General features: G+C 42.3%; 3 protein-coding genes across 5 annotated transcripts; 2 read left to right on the top strand and 1 right to left on the bottom strand.

Annotated features, from left to right (window-relative positions):
* Positions 1–608: 608 nt before the first annotated feature.
* LOC131475462 (G-protein coupled receptor family C group 5 member C-like) lies at positions 609–4,738 on the bottom strand. Of its 3 annotated transcripts, none has more exons than XM_058653608.1 (6): positions 4,621–4,738; positions 4,159–4,245; positions 1,978–2,972; positions 1,251–1,354; positions 1,001–1,139; positions 609–642 (listed from the first exon to the last, which is right to left on the bottom strand). In XM_058653608.1, exons 3-5 carry the CDS (start codon positions 2,951–2,953, stop codon positions 1,041–1,043), a joined length of 1,179 nt encoding a protein of 392 aa, XP_058509591.1. In that variant the 5' UTR covers positions 2,954–2,972; positions 4,159–4,245; positions 4,621–4,738; the 3' UTR covers positions 609–642; positions 1,001–1,040. The 3 variants fall into 3 exon arrangements, with proteins under 3 accessions (XP_058509591.1, XP_058509590.1, XP_058509589.1); XM_058653607.1 differs by lacking the exon at positions 4,621–4,738 and adding an exon at positions 4,480–4,536; XM_058653606.1 differs by lacking the exon at positions 4,621–4,738 and adding an exon at positions 4,382–4,465.
* btbd17b (BTB (POZ) domain containing 17b) lies at positions 3,222–11,346 on the top strand. The gene is made up of 3 exons (XM_058653605.1): positions 3,222–7,846; positions 8,966–9,251; positions 9,582–11,346. Exons 1-3 carry the CDS (start codon positions 7,753–7,755, stop codon positions 10,654–10,656), a joined length of 1,455 nt encoding a protein of 484 aa, XP_058509588.1. The 5' UTR covers positions 3,222–7,752; the 3' UTR covers positions 10,657–11,346.
* A 282-nt stretch (positions 11,347–11,628) lies between these two features.
* LOC131475971 (dual specificity mitogen-activated protein kinase kinase 6-like) lies at positions 11,629–23,419 on the top strand. The gene is made up of 12 exons (XM_058654381.1): positions 11,629–11,974; positions 16,181–16,250; positions 16,816–16,864; positions 16,973–17,086; positions 18,005–18,124; positions 18,226–18,342; positions 18,866–18,917; positions 19,024–19,151; positions 19,801–19,878; positions 20,568–20,707; positions 20,955–21,000; positions 21,294–23,419. The coding sequence occupies exons 1-12, from the start codon at positions 11,956–11,958 to the stop codon at positions 21,369–21,371; spliced, it is 1,011 nt and encodes a 336-aa protein (XP_058510364.1). The 5' UTR covers positions 11,629–11,955; the 3' UTR covers positions 21,372–23,419.
* Positions 23,420–24,508: the final 1,089 nt, after the last annotated feature.

Genomic DNA, 24,508 nt, shown 5'->3' on the forward strand with positions numbered 1-24,508 from the left:
AGCCTCTTACTGCTGCTACTGGCAGACTATGAGGTTTTTTATTACATTCTCCATTAAATAACTTTGAAAATACGCCAAACTCAACATGACTGCACTTGGCTCTACTCAGATTATTGATTGGATTAGGCATAATGTGCCACCTCAAATAGTTGAGAATATAACTATACTTCATGTCGATCCCTACAAGCCTGCCGTGCTAAAATATGTAAATATTTGGTGTTTGTTTGCAGTGTGGATGGTTATCATTCAGTACCTGGTACCTTCCTGACTGCCTCCTTATGAGCTGTTGAACAACCCATGCATCCAACAGCTTCACAGGTTGTCATTAAACTTTATAGCTTTAATATACACATACAATGTAATCTTTTTAATAAATCAAAGACACTACAAGTCCAGTCAATTCACACAAGACCCAATGTAATAGCAATAACAGGAAAGTCACAGTCAGCAAATTGTAACAAAACCATATCCAATGTTATAACAACGCAGCTTTTGTCAATGATAGATGCCAACTTTAGACCGCACACAACAGTCGACAGTCTTCTGAACTTTAGCTTCATCCTGATGAAAGACAAAGTCTTTGCTTTCCCACAGAGACGCATACATGTGTTTCGCTTGGATCACGGTGTTTTCATGTGAGCCCTGTGAGTGAGGCAACAGGAGAGCAAAACTGCTGATCAGTTGACAGAAGAAGCTGTAATTTACAGGTGTACTTGTCAGAAAGGAAATAAAATGGAGTAACAAAGTCCGCTAATTCACTACTCTTGTAGTTATGACTCTGAGCTTCTCTACATACAAAACAATCTGTGCACAAACTGAGAAAATAAAGTGGGATACAATGATGACGTCTTTGAGAGAAGCTAGGTTATCTCGTGGGGTAACGACCACGTGTTACTAAAGCATCTTCCTAAGGAATTAAAAAAGATGATACATTTGTTATTAAGAGCTGTGGTTCGCTATAACGAACTCTTGGTAGAGATTAGTTCATAGCTGTAACAACCGAGTGCTTTGAGCTCATGACGGTCTCCCCGTTTCTGCCCTCAAGAGGGCAAGGAGTTGGCAGCATGAGGCAGGGAGCTGCTACTTCCTGGACTCAAAGAGGGGGATGCTGCTCGAGCGATCATTGCTTCTTGCTCCGTCTATAAAAACATGCAAGGAATTGATTACTTAAGACGTGATGACAAGAAGAAAGATTATGCTGTAAACTGTTATTATTATGTCATTCACGCAGGTACTGTAAACACTCTCACCTTTGACAGATTCTTGGCAATCAGTGCTATTTCAGTGGGCTGGTACACACAACTTCGTACCATACCATTGTAAGCCCCATATGGAGACACAGGCTTTGTGGGTACTGTCAAAGAAAAAGAGAGAAGATGATGTGAAGACGTGATCTTTGTTCGGTTCATTATATCATACGCATGTTTTTTTTGTGTTTTTTTAAATGTGTAAATGAGTGTTCAAAAACAACGCCAAAAAACAGAAACACTGATTTTTTTTGATTAACTTAACTGTCCTCAAAGGTTTGTTCATTAAGTTTGTTTCGTCATGCTGCTGAATATTCAATGGGCTATAATTTGTTGTTTTTTTGTTCTTGAGCAAAGTTTAATCTTGCAGTTGTTGGACACTTTTTGGCTCTGAAGTTGTTGACTGACGTCATGTAATTTCCTTCACACTGACCGTCATTTTCGAAACTGAGAGGACTGTGGTGTTTATTGGGTATTTTATAACTGTGTCCGTACAGTGAGCTTTAATTAGAAGTTACAAGTTTCAAAGGTCCAGTGTGTAACATTTAGCAGATTTCGCTTGTTTTTGAATATGCATTTTTTTTCTGCCGTTTAGACAAGTGCCTTGCTTATGGAGGCTGCTAACTTGCACTGCCATTGTTTTCTACAGAAAAACGTAAGGTTACCTAATTTTCTTTTATGCACTTGGGAAAGAGAGGGGTCTGTAGTTTGAATATACGTCATGCCGTACCTGTTGGAGGCTCGTCCATAGAGAAAGCTTTATTATCCAGGTACACGTTCTGGTGGCGTGTCTCCGGCTCTTTAAGAATGTTGTCACAAACCAGGCTCCTGGCAGGGTAGACGTGTTCTCCGTCATGGAGCTCCTCCTTGTCAGGGTCTTGCTGTGTCAGTAAGCACATTTCTGGGATAGTGTAGAGGAAGAGGAACACCCAGGCATTTGACACCACAGCAATAGCCAGTGTGGGATCATCCCAGCTAGGGTTCCCGGCCAGTGTGTTCCCGGCAATGTACATGATAATCCAGGCTACCCAGATAGCTATGGAGAGGAGGCCTGTGACCAGGATGAAAGCACCGTCTCTGCGCAAGTTCTTATGCTTGTGTACCAGTGGGGGCACACCCATCACCACCACAGCTAGCAGCAGAACCATTACATAAATGAGTGCAATCACAAAGTCCTGGTTGGCAATGCTGCAAGACAAGTTGGGGGCAATGACACCTCCGGTCGGCCTGACCTCAGTGATAATAAGCCACTCAGTGTTGATGATCACCTCAACCAGCCACAAACCCAGCGCTCCCAGGCAGAAAATCCAACTCCTGGGTGCCCGGCACCTCCGCTGCAGCAGAGCAAGCCACAGGCCGTGCATTGCCAGGCAGGCGAAACATCCTGCAAACAGTACTCCAAACAGGAACCTGCGTGCAGCACAGGTGGTAGAGTACGGGCCCACATTGAAGGCAAATGTGAGCCCAAAGAGCCCCAGAGTGAAGACAAGGATGCCAGACTGCAGCACCACCGTACCCTTTCTATTTGTGTCCGTCACCAGCGGCAAGCAGGCCATAAGGATGATGAAAAGGACAAAGCAGGCCCCCACGCCAGCAGCAGCGATGGCCTCCACCACGATCCCCCACACTTTGGTCAGGTCACACAGGTTGTAATATATGGAGTTGATGTTGGAACCACATCCCTTTGGAGCGCTGGTCAGGTTCATGACTTAACCGTAGATTTCCCTTTTTGGGGGGTGAGGAGGAATATTTGCACAGTTTATTATTTGCATTTTTTGGATTTTAAAATAGAAATGTACACACTTTTCATGCACCTGAAAACAAAAACAAAAACAAAAAACGCCCAAAGCAGGTTATTATGACTATGTCACAACACAGTGAACAAACAATACCATCCACAAACAAACTGCTCTCAGTTATTTGAAGTATTGTGTGTGCTAAACGAGGGCCCGTTCTTGAATCCAAGAGAACTTAAAGCAGGCGTCTCAAGCTGGCGGCCCGGGGGCCACATGTGGCCCTCCAATCGATTTCATGTGGCCCTCCAAACAATATCAAGTTGTAACGAGTCATTTCTATATGCTTTTATTTTTAAATTAATAGATGAATTTTGCATCATAAATATGTTTTTTTTATTGTTGCATATTAAAACAACCACTTATATTTTGAAATTATCCAATCCAATCCAACTTTATTTGTAAAGCCCAAAACAAACACAGTGGAACAAAGTGCTGTACAGAATAATGGATAAAAGACAGAAAAGCTCAAACGAGGCAAGAGTACATATAAAAAAGGAATTAATACGGCATATTGATATGGAATTTTGAGCTCATAACGTTCACCGCAACTGTTGTTTTTCCCAAAAAAGTTGGGCTTTTTTTTTTTTACTTGACTGGCCCCCGACTGACCAGACGAGACAGTCAGTGGCCCACAGGTCATTTGAGTTTGAGATCCCTGACTTAAAGCTTTAAGTCTCCTCTGCTTTTCATTATGTCTCTGTGGTGGAACTGACTCATAGATCAGACACTGTGTGGTTATGCTGCACCATTTAATTTACAGAGACATCACTTTTATCATGAGACACCATCAACTGCCCCTGGGTGGGCTATCAATCGGTTTATCATTATTATTATTATTATTATTATTATTATTATTATTATTAATAATAATAATAATAATAATAATAATAATTATATTAATTAGAAGAATAAGAAAAAGTAAATCTTATTTACAATCCCTTTTACCTTGACATTAGCTTAAATAACTCATTGTAAATGGAAATATCACTGCGTCTTGAATTGAATAAAGCATTGATAAACTATAAAGTGAAATTGCACAATTAAGCATAGCGCAAAACACTCTGAACGTATGAAAGGAATTACAGTTATAGTTTAACGACAGGGCTTTTTCTTACCTGGACTGAGCTCCAGCAGGTGTTTTACTCCAGTAGATTATCCGAAATTATCTTTTTCTTTATTCCTTTTTCTTCTTCTTCTTGCTCCTGAGAAATTATAAAACAATGTCGGTGCGTTCAAGGACCTTCCTAATGTAATCACTGTTCTTTTTTCCCCCCGCTTCCAGTCACGCATCTACCCACTTTCTCGCTTAACATAATTAACATATTGTAATCAACTTACTGACAGTCGAGTGTAGGTATTGTAACAGCCAGTCCGCTATGTTTTTTCTATTTTTTTGTTATATATTATTAAGTTTCCTCTAAATCTTTATAACGTACTTGTTCTCCAGAGTTGCGTCAAACTTCTTCCTTCATCAGCCTGTGTGGCGTTTGCAGCTTTGCATATTGTGTGAGATTAGCACCTAGCTGCCCTACTTATTTGTTTTAGGCGATTTCCATACAAACAAAAGCACCACTCACCTCTCCACTGTCACTTCCACTTGTTAGGAGGCTGTGTCACCTGCGCTGAGCGTTGTCACCAGTGATGACTGATGATTAATGGTCCTCTCACAGGTTGATTGGATCAGTTTCATGATTTCATTGTGAAATGATCAGCTGCTGCTGCTGCTGCTCACAAAGCAGCTTACACCATATGAGTTGGCCTACTTTAAAGGTTTTATGGGGATAAAAAAACAAAAACAGTGCCCTGTAAACAGTGACATTGTACAACAATTCAAATCTATTTCACAGTATTAAAACGCTCTCAATGTATGCGTTACAACAATATGTGACTTATGTGTGCCTCACATTAGAAAATAATATGTGTACTGCAGCTGGTGCAGTCGTCAAAGGAGCAGACTGTGTTTGCAGAGCCACCTGGTGGAAAACATTGTTATAGGTCTTCACCCTGGTTTTTAAACTGGGATTACATAACGACATAGGGCTTAATATTGATATTTGTGGAGGTCAAGCATTGACTAAAGCCATTGATTTTTAAGCTTTTAAAAGAAAGCCGTGGCTCTCCTACATCTGAAGCGTGCTTAAATAACTGGCGTAAATATCAAAATCAATGAAAACGTTGTGTTTTTTGCATTATAAAGTGGTCGTGGACATGAAGAATTGTGAAGCATATGCAGTATTTGCTGTCAAGTTATATATCAGACTAGAATAGTTTCATTTTAAGTAAAAATAACAAGTTGTAAAATTGTCAGATAGAGTTTATGGATAGAGAGTTTAGTTTTATTGTTGGTGGAGGGGGAGCTGTACTAGGATGTAATGTTGAAAGTGAGGATGGATGCAATGAGTGAAGTGGAATCCAGAGTTGAAATGTGTGCGCTGACATTAAAAGTCCTCAGTTTCCTCAGCAGGTGGAGGCGTTGTTGTGCTTTCCTAAAAACAGATTCAACATGTTGTGTAAAAGACAGGGTGGAGTCAATCTCGATGCCCATGGTGCTTGATAACAATATAATAAACCTCATAAACTTCAGCTGGTTCAGAACTCAGCCACTCATATCATCACCACTAGAACCCCCGTCCTTGAACAACTTCACTGGCTCCACATCCGTTTCCGCATTGAATTCCAAATTTTTCTATTAACATTCATATCCTCCATATCTCACCGACCTGCTCCACACTAACACACCTTCCTGCATTCTCTGTTGCTCCTCAGCCTCCCTCCTCTCCATAGCACCTGCCCGCCTGTCCACAATGGGAGAGTGAGAGTCAATGGTTGTTTGTCTCTATATGTGGCCCTGCGATGAACTGGCGAACTGTCCAGGTGCCGATCGCTCTATGTCAGCTGAGATTGGCACAGCACCCCCCCGCGACTCTCCTGTGGAGGATAAAGTGGTAGAAAATGGATGGTTGGTTGGATAGATGTTATAGTCAGGCAGCCTGATTATCTGGTGTGTCCCCTCTGGCTTTGAGGTCATCCCGGACAACATGCTGGAGCTAATTCTAGTGTACAGCCTGTACTAAACTTATTGTTTATACTGTGTGATGGAGCCCCCGTGGTTCATCGATCCCCTCAATGGATCTTGTCCCGAGGGGTGCTCTCTGCACAAACCCAGCAGCTCATCAATGCATTCCTTTGCACTCTAGTCCCGTTAGCGGATTCTTAATAGGAGCTCATCTCAAAGGAGAAACCAGTGTGACCTCAATGAAGGACGTCGTCTTTTCACATGCAAACGTAAAAATGACTTTGGGTTTATTCTAATTTAAATTCCAGTTGCTGAGTCTTGTTTTAGCACCCAGCTCAACATTTCCGGCGGGTTAACAAACCAGGCGGAAAGAACATGCCACTGTATATGATCCAAATGCCTTGTCCTTGTTGTCAAGCTCAGTTTTTCTTTTTTGCATCATACTTCATTAGGGCACCTCAGCGCTGCTCTCCTCTGCAAACCTGTCAGGCTATTCATAGCAGTGGCTCAGGTTGGGGTCTCCCAGCATGTCTCATCTCCTGCATTGTTACTGCAGCCTGGCAGCCCTCAGGGCTCCACCAGCCCAATTCTCTTTTTTTGATAAAGTCTCCGTGTCTGCCCTATAGTGAGCACGGTAGAGTGAGAGATTGTGGGAGATGACGAGCATACAGAACTAATGGGAGTAGATCTTTTTGGGGTGATTTTAACAGGAATTGCACCATTGACTCACTCGTATTGTATTGTTATTTTAGGACGCGTGACTTTCTGGCTCCATGTGGCGTTACATCATTTCATATTGATTATCATAGCTCTGAGGTTAGTGCTTTCCCTGCCAGCAGCAACATTCACTCCATATTCAGCTGAACTTTGTCTTTATCACACATGTTCAATAAGCCTGCACAAGGTTCGAGATGAAACCGGCATCCGAGATGCACTCAATGATGCACGACGCAATTTGAACCACTTGAAAAACTACACAAACAAATTTAAAATTGCAGTGGGGAAAAAAAAAAAGTACTAAATCCCAATTAGCAGGTGAATTTTGATAAACAGTGCCCGCCTTAAATTGATAGTTGGAGCTATGAAATTATCCTCGCATCACTTTGACCAACACGCCATAAGAGAAGTGATTTCTGCCTGCTGACAAAATTGGATTATGCAATTTGAGTTGGTCATTCATATTAGAATCTCAATTAGCATTGGCAGATTGTCTCAAGGGCAATTTACTCTAATTACTGTAATAGACAAATTAAAGGACACAGATGGTAGTAAACATATCACAAAGAAAATGTTTGCTGTCCAGATAAATGTTGCATTCTGAATTCCATTATAATTATTATTTGTAATGCTTATTGTGCCTATAGTCCCTAGTGAAACAAAATATATGAAAAAAAAAAACCGTTATTGATCAACACCATGTGACATCCGAAAGGGAGAAATACAAAAATCAAAGTTGTCGCTATAGCAACGCCCCTGCCAGATTCCACCAATCAATGGAGTCTGTGGGGTTGCGAGATGCACCAGGGAAAGGCCAGCGTCCTACATAAGGAGTGCGGGACGGGGAGCCGGGAGCCACAAAGGGGGCAGCAACACACCTTTCGGCACGTACACGATAAAGACACAGCAACAAGAGGCAGGGTCAGAAAAGAGTGATACACAGAGAAGAAGAGAGGCAGGGAATATCCAAGAAGATATGCTACGCTCATGTGGACGAGGGACCCCTGCCTGGGTCTATGTGGGCACTCTATTCATCTTCATCCACTTGTACCCTTTCACAGTCAGAGGAGGTAAGATAACACATTTAATTGGTAGCTTTTAAGTAGTCATCCCACTTTGTTCCGTTTCAGTCCAGCTTCCCTCATACTGTCAGTGGATAGTAGGGCACGGCATGAATGTGTAGCTCTAACTCAGCTTCGGGGTAGGGAATGAGAATTTATCTATTCAATTCATCCCGTCCTCAGCCATCTGTTTGCCATGTACAGGGGAAGAGAGACAAATGTTAAACTGTACGCCACAAACTCAAGAGTTAAACATTTCTCTGAAGATCTGAATGTGACAGATTTTGATCAACACTTTTGGAAACTACTACTGAGTAAAATGTTTTATTGAATCTTTGCAGCTCTCAAGTGGTTGACAGACTCATTATTTATTCATTGTTTTTTTTTCCTACCATAAATAAGTCTGATAAATTATATTTAGAAGTATATACTGCTCCCCTGTTACATTGAATTTGGTGATTTAACAATCATTTGTCCACGCACTCAGTCTAACTCAGCTGACTCAGTGTGCCGACTGGCTAATTAGAAAAATCCGACTTTGAATTGGGGGCACTTGATTGAGGTGGAGAATTGAAGACTTGAGGCATCGGGAGCCAAGTGTGCTCCCCCTGTGCCTCATTAAACCCCCAGTAACAGGCCTGCAAAGCTGCTGGTGGCTGTGTGCAGACTGGAAACAGCAGCTTGTCATGCTGAGTCTTTCATGTTTCAGTCTCTAGAAAGTGATTCTTGCAGAGGATCCACAGAAGCAGCAATCATGCTGCAAACTCACAATCTGCTTTCTGAGCACGTGACATTGGAGGGTTTCTGTTTCTGTCGTCCACCTGGCTTTTTTGCAGCCTTTAATCGAAACCACAAGAATAGAAGGGTGTGATCTGCTTCTTCCATGACACACATGCAGGATTGTCAGGTGTGGCTCAGTAGAAACGTTGTGCTTTCCCAGTTCTTAATGTGCCAATTCAAAGTTTATGGAGCAAATGAATGTGAACTAGGGCCATAGGAATGTGAGAGAGTCTGAATTCAGTTGTAAATGGAAACTAGAGCAAACATTTCCTCTGCATGTAAAATGTTACCATTGGGTTTCTGTCAGGTTTAGCTATTGTCCCAAATCTTGCTCTTTCTCTCCCGCAGCCGCTCTGAAGCAGGAGGCAGCGCTGGACAGTGGGGCAACGGTGCTGAACCACTCCATGGGGTTGGTGCAGCGCATGGAGGCGCTGCTGGTAATCGGGAACAGCAGTGACGTCACTCTCCGGGTGCAGACCATAAACACGGACGAGGTGAAGGTGATCCAGGCCCACAGCCTACTTCTCACCCTGCAGAGTGATGTGTTTGAGGAACTGCTGCTCAGCCGCAACAGCAGTGCTGTGGTACTGAGGGAGGCGCCTGACTGCGCAGCTGTCTTTGACAAGTTTGTCAGGTGAGGGTGACTCACAGTGGCACCACAGTTAATGAGATTTATAATTAACCAACAACCATCCAGCAGTGGCGTGCATACCTCAGGATTTTCCACAGGTTTACATTGAGAGGTCTTTACCTTCCATTTTGCTTCTCTCCTTTCTATTTAGAGAAGTGCGATGCTCCATCTTATGAGATATTCTAAAATTACATCTGTGGTTTGAGGCTCACAGTCAAATATCAAACAGTGTGGGCTTTTTTCAGTAACTCTATTGTGAGGAGAGAGCATAATACAATGTGCATCACAGAAAAATACTGTTAGATAACCTACAGATTTTTCTTTTCCTTGCAGGTATTTGTACTGCGGTGACATCTCAGTACGGCTGGATCAGGCTATTTCCCTGCATAAGCTGGCCAGCAAGTATCATGTGTGGGGCTTGCAGCAAGGTCTGACCCAATATATGACCCAGCATCTTTCTAGTGATTCTCCCATGGGGCATGTGGTTGGCTGGTACAACTATGCACTTCAAATTGGGGACATGGCCCTGCGGGACAACTGCCTGCAGTACTTGTCCTGGAACCTATCTTCTGTGCTGCAGAGTGGAGAGTGGGGCTCCATCAGTGAAGACCTGCTCCTCTCCTTGCTCCAGCGTTCTGACCTCATTCTGCAAAGTGAGCTGGAGCTCTTCGAAGCATTAGAAGCCTGGATCAACCTGAACCAGCCCCTCAGTTTGACAGTGGAGAGTGCACTAAGGGCTGTTCGATATGGCATGATCCCTCCTCAGCACCTCTTCCGTCTTCAGAAGCAATCTGCCCTCATGTTCAAGTATTATGAATCCATTCGTGATCTCCTCTATCTAGCGTTCCAATTCCACTCTGCCTCACCCATCCAGCTGGCCAAATTCTTTGATGTCAACTGTAGTATTTTCACTCCTCGTAACTACCTGTCCTCCTCCTGGGGTGCACCTTGGGTAATCAATAACCCCACCCGCGATGACCGCAGTTTCAGCTTCCAGACTCAACTCGGGCCCAGCGGCCATGACTCCAGTAAGAGAGTGACATGGAACACCCTGTTCTCCCCTCGCTGGCTCCCACTCAGTGCCAGGTCAACCTACACTGAGCTGGGCACTATGCAGCCCACCCGCACAGATGGAGGTAGACCTCGCATTATTGTGACACCAGCCACATCTAGTCCAGACTTTGCCGGCGTTAGTTTCCAGAAGACGGTGATTGTAATGGCAAAACAGCAGGGGAAAGTGGTGGTTCGTCACGTCTACAACTTCCACCAAAGCACAGAGGAGGCGGGGGATTTCCTGTTGGATGTTGACCTGCAGCGCCGGGCATCAGAATACCTCATTGACAGCTCTCTCTATCTGCACATTATAATAAAACCACTCTACCATTCGCTCCTAGTGGCCAGGAAATAACATGCAGGAAGTTGGCATGGCCTCATCATTGGTCCTCTACCCTCCACCCAAACAATCACATGCACATACTCTAAAGTAAAGTGCACTCATATCACAGACACACATGTTCACGTCTGTGACATTTCCATTGTTATTTCATTTATGCATTTTTGTGTCTTCCAACTTTTTCGCAAGGGGTTGTGTGGTACATTAAATGATGCACAATATAACAGCTCAATAGTGATTTCAACATGAGAAATGGTGGGTTATTTCAGTATTTCAAGCATACTTAAACATACAAATGTATTTTTATTGTATTTGTTCTTTTTAAGTCTGCCTGTTCCTTACATATATTAAATCTATGTAATGGCTAGTGTTGTTTTTAAAAGAGATCAATATTGCTGTTCATTTATTAATTTCAAGGGGCAAATATAGCCCTCTAGTTTGTGACTGTTTTAACCTATGGCATATTTATTTAATTTATACATACCAAAATGTGTAAATTAAGGTGCAACTCTACTATTATTATTAGTTATACTTAGTTGGGAAGTAATAAATTAGATTAACTCGAGTAATTGTAATTGAGTTGTTTTTTATGTGTACTTTTACTACTTTTTAAATCTGTAATTTAACTTTCAAGTATGTTAATCTAACCCTATCTATGATTATTGTACCTCACGACATTTTAAATAACATCTGTTACTGGATAAGAATAAATATAAACTGCACAATGTCTCCGTGATACTTAGAATGTGTTCTTCTTTGAGTCATTCAGGAATAAAACTCTACACAGGCCATGGAAACCAATCAATATTTATGTTAAAACGATTTTACACTCATGAAAACACTCTATTATGAGTAGTGAATCCAATGTATGCGAGTAAAACCTTCATAAATGTTACATACTGGACCTTTAAGTACACATTTGATCATAGTGAAAGTACTTGAAAACGTACACTACACATCCCGTCATGCTTAGCGCAAGGCAGGAAGTACGTCATCACGTCGTTGGAACCTTCAGCTGTCAGACTTTGGCCACCCTAAAAAGTACAGGTTTTGTTAGCAAACTAATTCGAAGTGTTAGACCAGCGCCGACTTTATTCAAAGTTGTGCATTCGACTGCTAATCGATTCTTGGACGTGTGACCTGGAGAGCGAAGCGCAAGGATTGCACGACGGCGGAACATCGTGTTTTAATCGCTGCTAGTTTTTGCACGACAAGCCAGCGATCCTGAGCGGGTGTAAGGGTAGATGCAGGGAGGGAGTAAAAAAAGGCAAAAGTCTTTGTGCTTCCCTTCCCCCTCATCAAAGCAAAGGGGAAATGTCTCTGTCTAAAGGAGGTAAGTCATTCTTCTTTTCACCCTTTTTCTTTTTAAACAGACGTCCATTTTATGTTAATTATCGAGGTGGAGTTTGCGTGGAAGTAGTTTGGCTAGCTATGTTTGAAAAATGTAACCTTGCCAGGTGGAAGGCTGCATGTATGAGAGGTGGAAAAACACGCCAGCCAGCACCTTTCCTCTGCGTTCTGTTGCATTGTGTTTTATATAATATAATGCGAAGTCTCCGGTCTGCCTTGTGTAATGGGTTATTCCTCGCACACTTAGACCGATAGCACCATTAATGTTCATAATGTTAGCTAAAGGCTACAGTCGCGCCGTAAGTGGTGGTTAGCTAACATAGTTTTCACGGCAATAAAATAAAGAGTTTTGCCGAGCTGTAATTATGAAACGATTTGCCCGTGAGCTGGAATTTACCGCGCACAGATTAGTTCCCCCCCCCCTCTCTCTCTCTTGGTGAAGTGAAGCGTAGTGGGACCACAGGTGTTTGTGTTTTCGGCCTCATGACTCATCGATTGCGGTGGGTGCTTTTGGATTGACCAGTATCTTGGCGCTATTATGTTAATGTTTTCACGACTACTGGTGCATTTAAAATGGGGGGAAAAAAAGGTTATACCTCACCCCGCAGTCGAAATCGCTTTTTTTTTTATTTAATAGGTGGCGACACCAGTGACCAGGGAGCTATCGCACACTTGCCTTAAGCCTGTCAATCAGCGAGTGAGGCTGTGCTGTGTAATTACTGTACTCTGCTGAATTAAACACACACACACACACACACACACCTTGGAAAAATCAAGGTCCTTCCTCTGCGTCATACAAACACTCACTGTTCTTGTTAGGGCAAACCTAACTGTTCCTGTTAGGTTTGCCATAAATGTTCTTAACTGGTAATGCGACCTTTAACCAGAGCCCCAAATATGAGGTTCTGCCTCATTAGAACCCAGCTTTGGTCTTAATAAAGACTACTGGTACTGAACAAGTCTATAAGAGGTACACCTACCAGCCAATTTATGCGATACATGATAAAAGGCACCTATTATGGTGTTTTAATGTGTCTATCTACTTTAAGATTTGAACGGTTGCAGCTTTCAGAGATGGTCTTCTGCTTACCTTGGTTTTTATCATATTTCAGTTACTGTCGCCTTTCTATAATTTTGAACCACTGGCATTTTTGCCTAGAGAACTACTGCTCACGTTATATTTTCTCCTCCTCTGACATATTTCTGTAATTCCCAGAAATAGTTGTGCATGAAAATCCTAGCAATTTCTGAAAAACTCAGACTAGCCCATCTGGCACCAACAAGCGTACCATGGTCACAGTCACCTTTCCTCTCCATTCTGATGCTCGCTTTGAACTTCAGCTGGTCGTCTTGACCATGTCTAAATACCTAAATTCATTGAATTGCTGCCACGTGATTGGATGATTAGATATTAGCCTTAAGCAGTTGATCAGGTATGCCTAATATAGTGGCCTGTAGCCTGGTGAGTGTAACAAAAATGAGTACACACACGCGCGCACACAAAGAGCATGATGTCAATTTACATTTCACGTTCACCGCGTGTGCTGTTCCACAATCATACTAGCGTTACCATGGTCGGGAGTACACACTGTTTTGAGAGGGCTGTGTAGATTGGCTGGGCGCTGCTCAGGCACTCGCAGCCCTGTGGCCTACCATGGCATGTTTTGACTTGCAGCACCAATACCTATTGCAGCGTCTCTTTGTTGACAGTTCACTGGCTGCAAGCAGATACTCCATAGCTGCTACACTGGTTCTGTGCTGATATCATTACACTGTGCACCATAGCAAGTCAGAGGTGTCCCTGTGGAGTTGATTGTTTATTTCTTTGTTTTGCTTTTTTTTCCTCAAGTTGTGCCTTCTCTGTTCAAGGGTGGAGTGGGCCTAAGTACATTGCAGCACTGTTCATTGTATTGCTGAGCCATGTTTGGAGATTGGGTTCTCCCTAACTGCACTGATAGGCCCGCATTTAAAATTATCTGTGCATGAGTCATCAGCGTGTGTATACGAGCCCACTCCGAGGCTGGAGCTTTCTGATGGCGACTTGCCGTGCAGCTAGTGACACTTTGATCCCATGCACAATCCAGAAATTCTTGTTCCCATTACGTATGTATTACTGCACTGTGGGTATTTTCCACTGAACATCTTTGGTTTTCTTAGAACTACAGCATTTCCTGTAAATGTGCAGCAGTTCATCACCAACACAAAATCAACTGTCTGAGTAAGACACCTTGGCTATTCATCACACATTAGGAAAATACTGTTTGCTGTGCTGCATGAAGATGTTTCATAATGTGTTTTTCATTTACTGCTTCACTATACTTTGACTGCAGGTATGGCTGAGTTCATTGCACTGTTGTGTGCTATCAGGGTTAATTTGAGGAGCAGGCGGATCTTGCAGCGCAAAGCTGCAGTGAAGCCGGCTTTGGTCGGCCCAAATGGGGACAGTGATCTCCAAGCAGGCCAAGTGAAGTGACATCATATTTCCCCAAAGGGTCCTGACAGTTGTTGTGTTTGCAGCGGATGTGTCCAGTCCTACTGGCCATGAGTCATATCCCACCCCACAGCCGTGGCTACAGGGTCACAGCGCACACCACACAGTGGACTGCTTCCTGAGAGGGGCATTATAGTATTTCAAAGTCCATTAATACTTCACAGTGAATACTTCCAGCAATAACTCAGAGTTAAATATACCGTGCAGTCTGCAGCTTTTCTGCTGCAGCAAAGGATTGTTAAACACGTCTTTCAGCATGAATAAAACACATGATGTTAGATGCTTGGCATGTGAGATGCCTTTGAACTGCACCATAGTGTTTGTGTCCTACTCATGCTTCATTGCATGAACAAAACACTGTCTTATATGCTGGGTCCCGGGAAGGCTTTTAGTGTGCGTACTTTATCCTATGCGGAGGAAATGCAAAATCTATTTTTGACTCGGCATGTGTGAGTAAATCACACTCAAATCTCTCCCTACCACATTAAACTATCATAGGCTGTCCAGACACTGCTGGCCTATTTTAGGGCTGCAGCACAAAATGGACCTGTCTGACATTTCAGTGGTCAGCCATAGAATCTAAACTCTCGGTAAAACTTCACTTCCCTTTCAGCTTAATCTAGCAAAGCAGGGGTTTACCCAATTATACTTCCTTCAGACTAGATGTGACTCACCCATTGGTAAATACAACGCCACAGAAATAGTTCCAGTTGGTTTTATAGAGAGTTGCTGCATATGTTCTGCATTCAAGGTCCCTTGCTTGTACACTTAAACTAGGGTAGAATATGTATTGCTTTGCACCCTGACTGTGTTCTGCAGCAAGAACAGGAAACAACCAGCCAGGTCTATACTTTTTTCATCATACCCCAGTGGGGAAAATCTGGCCAAATTCTGGATAAAGGTCAAGAGAAACATTCTGTTTTTCCCACTGACCTTGCAACATGAGCAAACATGTTGAACACAAGTGTCCCATGTCAAGAGGAGTTGAGTTGTTTTTCCTGTGTTGTTTCTCGTACGCCCGGTAGCTGTGTCATTCTGGCAGAGACTTGAAGCCCCTTGTGGGAAGTCCCAAACACTGCTGGTAAACCGTGTTTATGAATGGACTGCTGTCACTGATTAAACACAGACAGGTTCTAGACCGGCACCGTTTACAGCACTGTGCACAAGATATGTAGAAAATGTAAGGGATCACGAACTGAGACAAAACAGAAAAAGATATCGGTAAATTATTTGTAAGCACAGTTAAAAAGAAGTCATGACAGGAAGAAGGCACCCCCACCACCACTATTTGAGTCATCATACCAATGTCTATTAGTCACTGAGTTCACCTCTCAGTTGCAGGGCCTTAGCATTGAGTACACCTAATCTCCAGTTAGATAACAGATCATTTGCTTTGGTTTGTGTAGGTGGAAATTCATTACAACCTTGCTAACACTCCTCCCTACCTGTCCAGAATGGAACACAATCTATCAATGAGCCAAAGTGGATATGCTACATTTATGTGGCAGAATTCAGTGTTTGTTAAAGCCTCTTGTTTTAGATTCCGTGTCATATTGAAAATGGGCTCATAAAAGAAGTCAAATCCTTTTGCCGTTCTCCCTCAAAACAATACAAAATGTACTTCCTTTTTGGCCACCTTGTATTAATTGGAGCTGAGATGATTTTTATTTTTTTTTTTCCTTAATTATTGTCTTACAGGGAAGAAGAAGAACCCTGGGCTGAAGCTGGCCAAAGAAGTGTTTGTGCCGCCCCCAGCAGAAGCAGCAGCGTAAGTCTCCTTTTTAGAATGGGGCAGTGACGGCAACCCTATTAACCAAAGGTTGCAAAATTAGGTCTCTACTATTACACTGTTTGGGTCAATTAATGTAAGTGTATATTATTAGTATGCAGATTCATAGGTCTTGTGGAGATATTCAAAAATTCCCTTCCAGTGGTACCACAGTATCTTTACTTAATGTAGACGGTCAAAAATGGAAGGACAGCTCACATTTAAAAAATTAGACTTAAAGTAAGCATCAATTTAAGGATATACCCCCTCTCCCCGCGAATGCAGCTCAGTCTCTGCCCTCCATGTAGAACTCCACTGCCTGGTTAATTATGAGCTGCAGAGTTGCATCACTTGACTTTTATTATTAATTGTTATACCTTTGACATTAGCCAGTGTTTGCCTCAAACTAATGCAATGAATTATCTAATAAACATGCATTTTTTTTCTTAAAGCTTATACGGTAGATGTATGCACCATTACTGAGTGTTGTATGGGAACTGACACACTGTTGCTGTTGTCACACACATTTGAATTCTTGCAATGTCTCTGCTTCCTCTCCTTGCAGGCCCCCTCGAGATCTTGACTCTAAAGCTTGCGTCACAATTGGAGATAAGGTAAAGCTGGATCGTTGTTCCGCCGGGATACGTTGTTCTATTTTTTTTTTATTTTTTGTTAGATGAGCTGAATGCATACATTGCTGAATGTCTGCCTTGTCTGTGCAGAATTTTGTGGTGAAGGCAGATGACCTGGAGCAGATTTCAGAGCTGGGGAGGGGAGCGTACGGTGTCGTGGACAAGATGAGACATGTGCCCAGTGGTGTTATCATGGCTGTCAAGGTAGGGTAGGAGGCTGCTACTCAGGTTACCTGATTTGGCATCTGTGTACATGCGCCATGCTTTTAAAATAGAAGCAGTTACTCATACACGTATTCAGCACATGAGCTCATTATGGATGGGGGGGGGAAAGAAAAATACAGCAGTATTTTTGATTCTAATTTGTAAATGAGAATTTCTGTTTTGCACAACTTTATTTTGTTCCATTGTTCAAGATACTTGTAGCAGTACAACAATGCAGCAATAACAGTTACTTTTGCGAGATGAACGAATTGAGAAATTTATCTTTCTTTTGAATGTCATTTGCCTTCGAAAAGGTCAATAAATTGCAATCAGCCTAGGCAATGATTAAATACTGTAACAGTATTATATTGCAGATTCAATGTAGTTCACTTCAATATCAAGGTAACAACATTTAACAGTGTTTATCAATATCATATTCATTATGCAAACATGCTGTGAGACATAATGAAAATGCTATGAATGTTTTACATCAGATTTGTGAGATGTTTCTGTGTTTAATAATTGTTTGTTTTCTGTCTATCAAGAGGTTTGAAACCACAATTGACAATGAGCAAAACTTAGTCTTAAATAATCTGACGTTTTACCATGATAATTGTCAATATTGACTGATTATAATGTCATTTGTGAGCCAAGTTTTTGGCCATACAAACTAACCCGAATCGCATTGAAGCGTAATAGAAGTGTAATATAGCAACAACATGGTTTTACAGCATAAGTATTGTGATAATGTAGTTTAATGACGCTTTAGGCGATCCCCGCTCCTACAGCTCACCTCAGAAACATCAGAGCTGAGACATTTGTCGCGGTGGTAAATTCAGACACGGTGCATCAGTTGCCCTAAGTAACATCCACCCTTCGGTGAAAGTGACAGTCCACCTGTGATGTTTGTGTCCCCAGAGGATTCGTGCCACAGTCAATAGTCTGGAGCAGAAGAGGCTTCTGATGGATCTGGACATTTCTATGCGGACAGTGGACTGCTTCTACACTGTGACCTTCTACGGTGCCCTCTTCAGAGAGGTAAAGCTGATGTTTAAGTCTTAAGCCTTGTTGGTTGCTGTGACCACCTGTCAGTCATCACTAAGTTTCTTCATCCTGTCTCTGGGACAACTCTTTTTCAGGGGGATGTTTGGATCTGTATGGAGCTGATGGACACGTCTCTGGATAAGTTCTATAAGAATGTTATTGAAAAAGGCATAACCATCCCCGAGGACATCTTGGGAAAGATCACAGTAGCAGTACGTCCTGTCCCATATTTTTCCACTGTGATACATTGAAGGAGCAGGGAAATTACATGAGAAAGACAGTTTGTAAACGTGGTAGTTGTTTCTTAGCGAACAACAGCCAAGGGCTCCGAGTTTTTCTGAAGTCTGGTTGTCATAGTGAGGTTGCCAGGCAACCAGTAATATAGTGTGGATGAAGTGCTGGGTGCATCGATTAACTTAAATGGTCACATCACGTAACCTCCTAAAAGCACAAATGATCAAAGATTTCTGTTTAAGCAATGAGAGAAGTACTCATGTAATTCTCTGATAGAATTATTCAACAACCATATATGATTTGCCTTAGTTTAAAAAAAGGTTCCTTTTGGTTTTTCCAAATAATATTTGCTGAATGTTGCTATGCTGCATGTTTGTTGCTAAATGGAAATACGACTGTAGGGAAGCTGTATCTTCTAACCTATGTCTTCAGTTTGTGAGATTGTATTTCAGCAGAATTCTGGCTTTTCCCTAATTTTATGTTTTTTGATTGACTCCACAGATTGTCAAGGCATTAGAGCATTTGCACAATAACCTGTCAGTGATACACAGAGGTAAAACCAGGTGTATTGTTTTCCATTTCTCCCACTGATCTCTCTCTGTCAAATATATGTTTTATGGCATCTCTTTCATCCTTCTCCCAACGGTGTCTCTCTCCAGATGTGAAGCCCTCCAATGTTCTGATCAACACCCTGGGCCAAGTGAAAATGTGTGACTTTGGCATCAGCGGCCACCTGGTGGATTCTGTGGCCAAAACAATGGATGCAGGCTGCAAACCCTACATGGCGGTAAGACGGGATAGGAAAAGATCAGGGAGGAGATTACTGGTCATGGCTCGCTGAGATTTAAGGAAAATAGTTTTTTTTTAATGTATCAAAGGTTTGGAGCAATCAGAGAGGTATGGCCACCATTCGTTTCTGAGATCTTTGAAGCACTCAAATGCAGGAGTGAAGCCAACAATGCACACACCTGGAGCTGTTTAACTGTTTTGAAATTTAGATCCCAAACTGAAATGAATCCAGCTTCTGCTGTAATGATGGCCGAGTTCCATTTAGCCTCCTCAGTTGCAGCGCGGATGCTGGCTCGCTGTAACGCTGCTGTGACTACAATGAACTGAACAGATCCACCATTAAGGTTATCAGGAACACCTGTGCTTTTCCTGCTAAAACATGTCAAAATGTCTGCTGTGCAAAAGGCCCTTTAATTAATTAAAAAATAACAACAATTCACGCCGACATTGACACCTACTGGTGCTTTGAAGCCTCCATTTAACCCAATCCCCATCTGCTTGTCTCTGGGCTGTGGGTGGAGGCCGGAGTATCTGGAGAAAACCTGGGGTCAACCAGGATTCGAAAATTAGATTAATTATTATTCTTGATCATATTAAAATTTCAATAAAGTTGGTATTTATCTATTTGCTCACAATTTCCATTACAGCCTGAGCGGATCAACCCTGACCTCAACCAGAAAGGCTACAGTGTCAAGTCAGACATATGGAGTCTTGGTATCACGATGGTGAGTTGTTACTTTTTGGTGAAATGTGAAAAGCTTCCGTCAGAAACCTACGCCATGTTTGTGCCACACTATTAGGACTTCATGCCGTCATCAGTTAATGTATAATGACTAAAAAACGGATGGATTTCCAGTCCTTATGAATACTCAGGGCAGAATCCAGTGTGTCTTATTTGTTGAGTTTGAACATCAGCAAATGTCCTAAACTAGTCCAAGTGGTCCCTTATGTCAAAACGTACACATTTCTGAATTGTCTAGTGAACTGTTGACACTGATCAGACCTGCCTGATTAAAATCTGTCCCGAGTTATCGGATCACAAGTGGACAATGTCTAAAAGCACCCGAAGCATCCTGAATGCATCTTCAGATGCGATCACAAACATAAACACATTTACTCTCACGGCTGACGTCCTCTGACCTCTCGCGGCCCATACATTGATTCACGCCTAAGTATAGTCGGACAGCCATGCATATTTGCATATAAGCTGATGAAGTTAGGCCCAATCACATGTGGTCAGAGGTCAATACAATGTTTTTAGCAGATGAGTAAACAATACTTTGTGTTGCAGTTGACTGGTCACTCTCGATGATCATAGCTGATGGTCCCTTTTACCAAAATCATGCCGCGAATTTATAAAGTCCTGCCGTAGCATTTAAAGCTGTAGTGAGTTCTGCTTCCTCTCGTCTTCTAGATTGAGCTGGCCATTTTGAAATTCCCCTACGACTCATGGGGCACTCCGTTCCAGCAGCTCAAACAAGTGGTGGACGAGCCGTCTCCACAGCTGCCCGCCGACCGTTTCTCTCCAGACTTTGTAGATTTCATCTCTCAATGGTGAGTAAGCCTTGCACTCGCCACCATGGCTGTTAAAAAAAAAAAAAAAAGGTATCGTTGACGCCCAGTAGGGGTCGGTGTTTACTTGGTTTTTACTGAAAGAGGTGACATAAATGCAATACAATAAATGTGTAGAGGCCCAACTTGACTTTACACGTGGTCACGTAGGCATTTGTTTATATTTAGACATGGGTTTCATGTTGATGTGTATGGTTCTACTCTTAATTTATCTCTTGTTTTTTTACAGCTTAAGAAAGAAGCCAAGTGAGAGACCAGCTTATACAGAACTAATGGTCAGTGTTTTGTTTCTTTCACCCGAAAAACGCCAGCGATGATATTTCTGATACAAATGTGTAATTCCAACTTCACAATTTAACATCCTCATGTGTATTGTTCACTGTGCTGCAGTTCCTGCTTTTATCCACCAGAGGCCAGGCTTTCCCTGATTAACCCCACTAACACTATGGTGTCTGTATCTATTTAAACAACAAGGGTGTTGTCTAAATAATGAAATGTCATCAGATAAACTGTATGCGTTTGTGTCACTCAAGAGAATACGTCTCACTCTACATTTTCCTCTTTGCAGAAACATCAATTTTTCACCCTGCATGACTCCAAAGACACAGACGTGGCCAGTTTTGTCAAGGTCATCCTGGATGACTGATGGGCTCCCCCCCGGGCTCCACCCCCGTCAGGGTAGGCGGGACCTCTCGACAGACGAATCCAATGGCCTACCTTTTTTATTTTAAAACTCACTGGAATGTCAGACTCTCATGCACCATCACACAACGGGGGTGGGGGGGAGGGTGGGAGGGAAGACCCAAAGACTGACAGCAGCACTGGAGTGGGAAAAGTGATGGTAATCTATGAACTTGTACGGTCAACTGGAGAGGTTTAATTCACTCCTCCAAGCTTCCTGTGTGCGCAGTTATCCAACATGACAAATAATGAACTGAACATGATTTGTTGTTTTTGCCTGTTCTTCTTTTGTTTTTGACCCCACTACCCTTCTTATCTCTTTTCTTCAGAATGGACAGAGCCAACAATTGTTTTTTTTTTTTTTTTTGGTGGCGCGCATTATATGAATAATTTGAATTTCATTTGCAAAAAAAAAAAAACCCACAGTTAATGTCTATGTTGTTGCATATGAAAAGCTATATTTGCAAATTGCGTTTGTAATGTTTTCTCATTATACAGAGTTTTGATACTGTATATCGTCGACGAGTGTGAATTCTACCAGACTAAGGCCTTGTTTGTCAGATGGAATCAGGTGTGCACTTTGACCTGGGTCTGCCCGGTGGTGGTCGGTCATCGCAGGGGCTGTAGTTGCCCTTAGCAGGGACGTTGAGAGGATCCATGGCTGAGACAAACCTAAAGAAATATCAAAAGTCACATTCTGGGCACGAGGAGTTGCAAATCATTCCTAGATCGCGTGTTGGTGTGAGGCGTTTGATCAGTGATGTCAGGCGTAACCCTCCGTGTTTAGTGACTCTTCACTACTCGACTTCTTTCTTGGCTGTTAAAGAGTGGGCTTCAGGGTCGCCATTGTTACTACCTGGAGGTATTCAGGGGCTGCCTTTATCAAGCTCACAGCTTTACCCTCTTTTGTGTACCATTTTGCAAATCATTGTCATGAATTACTGCATAAATTGTGTTTTGTTTTTTTTTTCTTTTTCCTTTTTCTGACCTTATTGCTTTAATTTTATTTTGGCAGCATTCAAGCGTATTAACCGATTTGCCTACTTCTTTAATTCTGGATTTAGACGTAGACTTTTACATACAGTATGAGGCTCTTATGTTTTTGTTTTTTTCCCAAATACCTTATCATGCCTTACACAAACAGTATGGTAGGGAAATAATTTATGTGTCGAAGATGTAAATACTATCTCCTTTTTTTTTTTTTTTTTTTAAATGTAACATGGCACTGTCCTTATCTGGCAGTGCAGATGAATGGTAGAATGGTTGGTATTAGTTTTAATGCAGTGTGACGCACACATTCAGACACTTGTACTCGGAGGGCCAGCTGACTCTCGTACCCCTGTTGTGGACTGATGTGCTGTTAGGCTCGACAGGTTTTTTTTTTCTTTCTTTCTGTGCTCACGAGGAGACACCCTCTCCTCAGCTGCCTCCTTGAGTGCTGCAGCGGGAGCCTCTCCTCAGTTCAACAGGGGGCCAGTCATTATCTCTTCTGTCAGACCATGCTATGCAGAGCCCGTTGGACTCGTAAACAAAAACGCCCTTGCCATGTGGCAGTTTCCCCACTCCAAGTGTTCAGAGACTGTGATGGTGATGGTGGTGACGAAAGCGATAATTGCCATGCCTCTGCTCATGGCTAGCACTCATTGCCTCTCTGGTTTACACTGTAGTGCGACCTTTATCAAAAGTCAGTGAGTTAGGAGTATTTATGATTGTGAATAATAAGGGAAAGCTAGCAACACCACAAAGAAGCTGTTGTTTTTTTTTTGTTTGGTTTTCTGTTTTTTTTTTCTTTTCTTTTTTTGTTTATTGCTTCTTTTTGTTGTTAGTTGGCCTTCTTCGGATTGGGCCGCTCCCTTAGCGTGTAAAACCTGAGCTTTTGACGCTGATCACAATGAGAATGGAACACTTGCTCTACCTCTTACTCCTTCACTCTATTTGCCACCTTTTTATCGGGTGGGACTGACAAACTTGAACTATGGAAAGACACAAAAATAAAGGCTATATTGTTCAGTGCATGTGTATACAGCATTTGTGTCGGGGCTGCTACAGATTAACAAGCGAGCCGTTTTTGTGGGTAATCACAGATGATGCGATAGGTTTGTGAAAGTTTCTGGCTCTCAAGTCTTTATCACTAAAACCCCAACAATCACTTGACAGAACCCACAAATATTCTGCAGAAAATCTTCTTCTTGCAGCTTCTCCATTTAGAGCTTGCCACAGTTGGTTATCTGCCTCCATCTTGCCCTTATGTCGTCCTCCACAACATCCATGAACCTTCCCTATGGTCCTCCTCTCTTCCTCCTGCCCTGAACCTCCATCTTCAACATCCTTTGTCCATTATGATCACTATCCCTCGTCTCTACGCGACCAAAGCATCTCAACCTTCACACTAATTTCTTTACCTCCAAACTGTTCCACCTGAGTTTTGTGGACACATACAGATCATTCATTTGATTTAATACTGGCATAAAATACATCCCTGTCATTGACTAGAACAGTAGGATTTCAGCAGTGCCCGCGGTTGCAAATGCAGTTTTTGCTGCAATGACGTTTAATCATTGTGCTGCGAGTGTGAGCAAGCACACATTCTAAAGGAAATGTGGACTTTGTTAACTTTATGTCGCCATCATTTTTCACCAAATATAATTGTTGCCACTGGGATAAGTTTCTAGATTTAAAAATGGTGTCATAGCAGTTTGGATCCACAACTGACGGATCATCATCATCACAGCCATTCAGTGTTTACTGAATTACTAAATTTGCGCTTTCATGGTTGTTGTTGACAGAATTGTTTCTCTTTACAGGTTTATTTTCAATTCAGGCAACGTTGCTGATCCCAGAAGGCCGACTCATTTGATGCTTCCCCCAATTACATGCCATGGCTTTGGATTGACAAAGAAAGGTCAAAGGGTATTCAAGTAATTGAACTCCCTGCCCTGTAAATTTGCACGGCAGAATTTAAATTGACCTCGATCAGAGTTTAACAACCTGATCGCATACGGAATGAAGGATTTTGAACACCCATTAGTTCCTGTAAACGACACACTGAAAAGGAGACGGGAGACACTGAAACTGGTTGCACCAGTCTAGAGTTCTCATCTT

Source organism: Solea solea, chromosome 16 (genome assembly GCF_958295425.1).
Source record: "Solea solea chromosome 16, fSolSol10.1, whole genome shotgun sequence".
NCBI lineage: Eukaryota > Metazoa > Chordata > Actinopteri > Pleuronectiformes > Soleidae > Solea > Solea solea.

What these genes read in the sequence shown, in the direction of transcription:
- LOC131475462 (XM_058653608.1), bottom strand. Translation starts at nt 2,953, where the DNA reads ATGAACCTGACCAGCGCTCCAAAGGGATGTGGTTCCAACATCAACTCC. An exon ending in TATGGACGAGCCTCCAACAG is followed by an intron (nt 1,355 to 1,977) that starts GTACGGCATGAC and finishes TTTCTTTGACAG; the next exon opens with TACCCACAAAGCCTGTGTCT. An exon ending in TTGCCAAGAATCTGTCAAAG is followed by an intron (nt 1,140 to 1,250) that starts GTGAGAGTGTTT and finishes ATGTTTTTATAG; the next exon opens with ACGGAGCAAGAAGCAATGAT.
- btbd17b (XM_058653605.1), top strand. Translation starts at nt 7,753, where the DNA reads ATGCTACGCTCATGTGGACGAGGGACCCCTGCCTGGGTCTATGTGGGC. An exon ending in CCCTTTCACAGTCAGAGGAG is followed by an intron (nt 7,847 to 8,965) that starts GTAAGATAACAC and finishes TCTCTCCCGCAG; the next exon opens with CCGCTCTGAAGCAGGAGGCA. An exon ending in GTCTTTGACAAGTTTGTCAG is followed by an intron (nt 9,252 to 9,581) that starts GTGAGGGTGACT and finishes TTTTCCTTGCAG; the next exon opens with GTATTTGTACTGCGGTGACA.
- LOC131475971 (XM_058654381.1), top strand. An exon ending in TGGGAAAGATCACAGTAGCA is followed by an intron (nt 18,343 to 18,865) that starts GTACGTCCTGTC and finishes TTGACTCCACAG; the next exon opens with ATTGTCAAGGCATTAGAGCA. An exon ending in GCTGCAAACCCTACATGGCG is followed by an intron (nt 19,152 to 19,800) that starts GTAAGACGGGAT and finishes TTTCCATTACAG; the next exon opens with CCTGAGCGGATCAACCCTGA.